The 5,926-nt window shown below is 36.4% G+C and overlaps 2 protein-coding genes across 3 annotated transcripts in view; one reads left to right on the top strand and one right to left on the bottom strand.

The window, feature by feature from the left end:
• LOC106884228 (mucin-17) overlaps positions 1–4,637 on the bottom strand; it is a 150,229-nt gene extending 145,592 nt beyond the window's left edge. The window contains exon 1 of the mRNA XM_014935488.2: positions 2,180–4,637. Within this exon, the coding sequence (XP_014790974.1) occupies positions 2,180–4,302 (2,123 nt within the window). The 5' untranslated portion in view covers positions 4,303–4,637. The remainder of the gene's footprint in view (positions 1–2,179) is intronic.
• Positions 4,638–4,865: 228 nt separating this feature from the next.
• The window catches only part of LOC106884227 (uncharacterized), a 22,416-nt gene continuing 21,355 nt past the window's right edge, over positions 4,866–5,926 (top strand). Inside the window, exon 1 of one of the 2 annotated variants that reach the window (XM_014935487.2) lies at positions 4,866–5,089. In XM_014935487.2, coding sequence (XP_014790973.1) covers positions 5,046–5,089 — 44 coding nt within the window. In that variant the 5' untranslated portion in view covers positions 4,866–5,045. The remainder of the gene's footprint in view (positions 5,090–5,926) is intronic. The other variant, XM_014935484.2, reaches the window with a different exon arrangement.

The following is a 5,926-nucleotide window of genomic DNA, read 5'->3' as shown; positions in this document are numbered from 1 at the left end:
TTTTTTTTTTTTTTAAGACAATGAGCAAACACCCACCAAAAACCCAGATTTCAAACCGCTGAGATATGGTAAAGGTTATTGAACCCTGGCAGACTCCGTACCGGAACAAAGACCTATAGCTATACTGGCATTTGAAACTTCAGTGTGCAACTGATGCTGCAGGTAGTGCCACTTCAACAGAAGAAGTATAATTACCAAAATTTTCGCTAAGAACGTAGGTCTAGTGATCAACGTAAATAGAACAAGGGTCTGATATCAACAAGCACCCAAAAAGCAGGATCCTGGTCTTGTCATTTCTTTTTTTTTTTTTTTTTTACATAAGGATAGTTGTTACAGGAAAATGTTGTGTATTTCCAGTAGGCACACTTACAAAAGTGTGCCTCCACTCGACTTTGTTTCCTCATAACTTTTGGAAAAATAGATATCACACTTATGTAGCTATGCCCTTCCAGTACCTGTGTAGTCACCTGTATATCGCAGAACGTTGACATTCGTGAGGAAATCCAACACCAGATGAAATGTGCCATCCAGTGACAGAACAGAGGAATGTCAGCGTGCTCAAAGCAAGCCAACATCTGATATATCGAAACTATGTTTACACATCAACTTGGACGGGCTGACCATGTCGTGCAAATGCCATACTGTCGGGTTATCTAAACAACTACCTCCATTTCCAACTGAATGAAAGAAAGTGTACGGGAAGGGGACCGAAGGAGCCGTTTAAATATATACTTTAATGAAATTTTTTTGTGGGAGATAAAAAGTGTGGCATCAACATGGAATCGTTGACAAATAATTGAAACGAGAGAGATGGTTCATCTATAAATTGGAGCCCACTTCAACACAGCAACTGACTCGGTGCATCTTTTGCGAGATAAACAAATAAATACCCGGTATGCTTTCGGACTTGTGGATCCCGCATTGAGCTACATAGTCACATGTGGGTTCACAGAAGTTCAATCTGGTCGACATTCATCCTCGACTACTACTATACCAAGACAGTTGTTTGAATGGGAGACGAGACGGGGGCAAGGGGGTCCATTACGAAACTGTTTAATGAACAGCAGTTACATTGAACTGAAAGCAAGGAAAGGGGAAGAGAGTGTGTGTGTGTTTTTGTATGAGGAACATTACTATCGACCTGATTACACAAAAGATACTACAGAAAACTATTAATCGTTTTAGAGTAATACCTAACAAGCCATAGCTGCAAACATAGTTGCATTAAATGGGTACGGAATATGAGCAGGCGGGGCGTATTTCAGAGAAATAGTTTTTATTAGGAAAGCAATGCTATGGAGAAAGAAACCTAAATAGTTGGTAGTAATTTTTTTCTGTTTAAAAAAAAAAAAAATCGCCATGCACGCTTACATACCATTAACATATAGTCATGCTCTGAATGATAAAAAAAAAAAAAATTATAGAGGAAACATCCTTTGTTTAAATAAGTTCTCTCAAAATAATAATGTCTATTTGTATTTGACTCTCCCTGGTTATAAATTGCCGAGTAGAAACATACCATTGAATTTTATTAGCTTAATGTTAGTGTTAAACTGGTAGTAAAAAAAAGACATTTATGGCACATATCTAGAATGGGAATTCGTGAAAACAGGGTAGAGGTGCTTGCTATAAAATTAGCTTCCAACACTCTTCCGTTTAGATAGCTTAAACTCTGAACAAGAGGGGAGAGTAACAGGTTTTACAATGACAAATAAACATTTTACACTCAAAGCATGTTTTACTTTCAATAAGCATCCTACAATAAAACAAAATGTAATATTTATTAAATCTCGAGTTTTGTGGAAAACACATATTGGTGTAGAACTACTGAAAACCATTAAAAAAAAATCGCTATCCTTCCAATTTAGTTACTTTCTATGCTTTGCTTGTATTCTTTACCAAGAAACAGTTATTCTCGTGTTGACAGATATAACAGTATTTATACATTAACAAAGATTTTTATCGAATAATAAACACAAGCTATAAAAATATCACATATATGTGTGTATTCTTTACTTTCGCCTGTGTATGTATGTATGTATGTGTGTATATATATATATATATAACGTGAGAGGGTTGGGGGTTCAACATATATATATATATATATATATATGTATATATATATATATATATATATACATACATACACACGCACACACATGTATGTATTAAATCTTACCTGCCAAGAAATCCTGTCAGTCCGATACTTTTCCGTTTTGTACAATCTCGAATGAATAAATTTTGGTCCTGAGGTGTTGACGGTGGCCATTGGTTTCGTGTTGGTTCGTAAGAATTCCTAGAGTGTAAGTTGACCTCTACAAGACACGATTCCAACGGGTTGGTAGTATCGAATGTAGAGTTCTGCGAGTTGGTCCCAGTAGAAGAAACATTAGAAATTGCACAACTAGTAGTTGCTTCAGTATTAACTGGGGTTCCCGTTGATGCGGAATTGTCACTGAATTCATCACTGACCCCTGATGCCACCGAAACACCGCAAGCAACATCTGTACAGGTACTTAGACTAGATAGACTAGATGTATCCACACAGTTCAACGAACAGCTTGTGCTCCGAGGACTCTGATCAACTTCTACATAATCTTTTTCACAATTTGAAGATTTGTCTTCGTTTTTAAATTTACAAGTCATAGGAACATATTCTATTTCTTTCTGTTTGCCATGTTCAATACTACCAGGGGTCACTGAATTCCAGTCCTGAGACACCAACTGTTTGGTGGTGGGGATGTACAAAAGAGGAATGTTTTCAAGTACAGTAGATAACTTTCCGTTTTTACCTACCATAACAGTGACATCGTCAATCGGAGACATGGATGGGGTTGTTGTACCACTGGTAGTATTCTGGCAAAGAAAGTTATGGCCAAGATCACAACAAGAAGCCAAGTTACTCTCCACAATTCGAGTTAATCCATTCGTCAAAGGCAATTCAAGACTCCTGTTATTCGATAAATGTGACTTGGTATCTTGGTTTTTGCCTTTCGGATGACCGCTAGCACCAGAAGCCGACGTCAAGGAAGAATCGTTTATCTTCTCAACGGAATACTGTGTTGACTGTTTAGATTCCCGATGACAATTGTTAGGAATGGAATTTCCGAATCTAATCGAATCTTCATTAGATTGTTGAACAGAACATTTCTCATCCTCATCAGAATTTAAATCAACGACTGAAAGCCGTTCGAGTGGTAGTGTATACGAGACTGCAGCACCTTCTGCTTTCTTGCGACCATTTTCGCGATTTTGTTGTGTATCTTCCGAAGAATCTTCGACATTAATTGTACTAATGCCGCCAGAAGATTGCTTGTTGTTATCAATTGTTGTTGAGACAGGGTCTCCGGTTTGTTGTCTGTTAGAGCTACAAGAAACAGCAGGGTGACTGTTAGAGTTACTGCTACCAATAACTGAGCGGCCAGTTGCTGCACTAATAGTATCACCACACTGATTACTACTATTTGAAGCACCACAGCCAATGATAAGAGTTCGTGTGTGGATCACATCTGCACAAGATTTGTCGTTATTTGATGCTACTATTTCTTCTTGGTTAGAATGAAGTGTAGAAGTATTACTCTCCTTAAGGGAGGTAAAACAGTGGGGGGATGCAGAAGTAACAAAAGGGGAGGTATTGCAGCTGTTAGAGCTGCTTGTTGTTGTTGTGGTTGTGGTGATGGTGGTGGTTATAGTTGTGTTCTCGATGTGAGATTTTATCGGGTTGATATCACCATAGAGGTTGGTGGGGAATAGTTTAACGACAGGAATTGCTTGTTCATCTCTCATTTCATTACACTTGTCATCTATCTCATCAATAATTTTGCCCAGTCGATCAGAAGACAGTGTATGGGCGGTAAAATCCAATTCTTCACTCATGACCGGTTTCATTCTGGCACCATCATGAGTTGTTTTGGGCGATTTTCTTCTAGTTTCAGGTTCGATACACTTTCCCATGGTTGAAAACCATTCAGATGACAAGGGTATGAGAAGAAATGATTTTTCGTTGTAATGAGGCTTTTTAAAGAACAAGTGGAGATGAAAGCGAAGAGAAAGAAGAGGGCTGGACAAAAAACAAATGGAACCGACAGAGACAGGAGGAGAGCAATTGTTATGAGAGAGCACAGAGAAATAATAAACGGAATGTTTTGGTGTTGTGGTAACTGAGGCTGGGAGAAATTTGAAACGGCGAGACACAAGCTGGACACCAATGAATCTATCGAAAGAATTTTCAAAATCCCTACTTTTATCACAAAGATAATTAAACAGTTCACTATAGGCATCTTTTACAATATCCGGAGGCATTAACCTTTTAGGTGATCGCCGTCAAGTTATGCAATCTCCAACCTTTTTGTGTTTGTTTTCACACCAGTTTCTATGTTTACAGTGTATTAAAGAAAACGGAAGACTGGTAAGATCCCAATACAATCTTCAGGTCTCTCCATAGTTTTTTTTTTTTTTACGGGATATGTTAAATTATTTATAACAAATAATACCTACAGTTTGTTACGATTGCCAGGTGTATCCAAAGGTATGTTTATAGCCATGACTCTAACATTGCTATAGGAGAGCGGCAACAACGCCAATTAATGTCAATACAGCCAACGCTTCCATAGCATATATGTTAATGAGGGGAGCGGCCTATAAACAACAACTATGTAACCTTGACGAGAAGTGTTTTTTTTTTTTATTTTACCAAAATATTTCTCTTAAAGTACTTATATACTTATTTTTAATTAAAATAATACGAACTCTATATTTATAAATATTTTTTACTCAGGTAAACATATTCTCTATTTGCGATAACAACACCTGAACGTTGATATAAAAGTACGTATAACACGAGTATTTAATTTATAATTCAATTGATTTTCAATTTCCTATTCTAAACCAGAGATTTTGTATATTAATTTGTTTAAAAAGTAGACTAGAAACATTTTCGTGGAAATTTTATCACTTTTACTGGCGATTCTTTTTTCCCATCAGCCTCTGTTGTAGCGCCGATTTGAAACCCACCACCAGCATGGTGCAAGTCTGTATAATAACACATGTTTCTTGATGTATATACAGTTTATGTATATATAAAAATCAGGTATTACCATATATTTTATATTTCTTATAATCATCGTTTTCTCTGTTCATCAGTGCATTTAAATTTCATTTAAGCCTTGTATTTATTTTCGGAATCAGATTTCATCGATTTTATGTCTTTAAACTTAAATATCACAGATAGGAATTTTTGTTTTTGTGCGGTTCACCTGATGATAAGCTATGTTTTATGCGACTCTCCTTATAAAAGATTTCCCATGCCTGTTATAGATATTATATAGTGGTCAACAGCTATATTTGTTTATTCGAAGTTTGGTATGACCTCCTTCAGAATAAAAGCAATGTTACTTTTTAGGAAGTTTTGAATTCGATGAAATTAGTGATGGTTATGCAATTAATGTTGGCATTCCCTAATGTTTTCGTTTGTTACTAACTCTAAGAGGCCCAACACGTTTGATTCAGCACTTTTTGCAAACTAGTCTATTTAGTCTATTAATGTCGTGTGATAATTTCAGGGAAAGACTCTCCCCACTCCATTTTCTCGCAAATTACTTTCTTTTTTTTAATTTTTTTTTTGCCAAAAACCCACGTTTTTGGGTAATTTTTCAGATTAACACCCGCACGAATTTCACTAGAGTTTTAGGGTTATGTTTAGGTCATCGTGCGGGTGTTAATCTGAAAAATTACCCGTTTTTGGATACAGAGATACCGGAAAATTGCAAAAAATCGGAATTTTGAATTTTTTTTTATCTCCCCTCCCCCGTACTCCCTCCCCTCCAATTTCTTCATTTTTCATTTTTTTTCCGTAACCCTGAAACCCTAAGTAGAAAAAGTTTTGGAATTTTTTTTCAGAATCACAATCTCCGTATTTTTCTGCATA

Source organism: Octopus bimaculoides, chromosome 2 (genome assembly GCF_001194135.2).
Source record: "Octopus bimaculoides isolate UCB-OBI-ISO-001 chromosome 2, ASM119413v2, whole genome shotgun sequence".
Lineage (NCBI taxonomy): Eukaryota > Metazoa > Mollusca > Cephalopoda > Octopoda > Octopodidae > Octopus > Octopus bimaculoides.
This window is presented reverse-complemented; position numbering and strand designations above follow the sequence as displayed.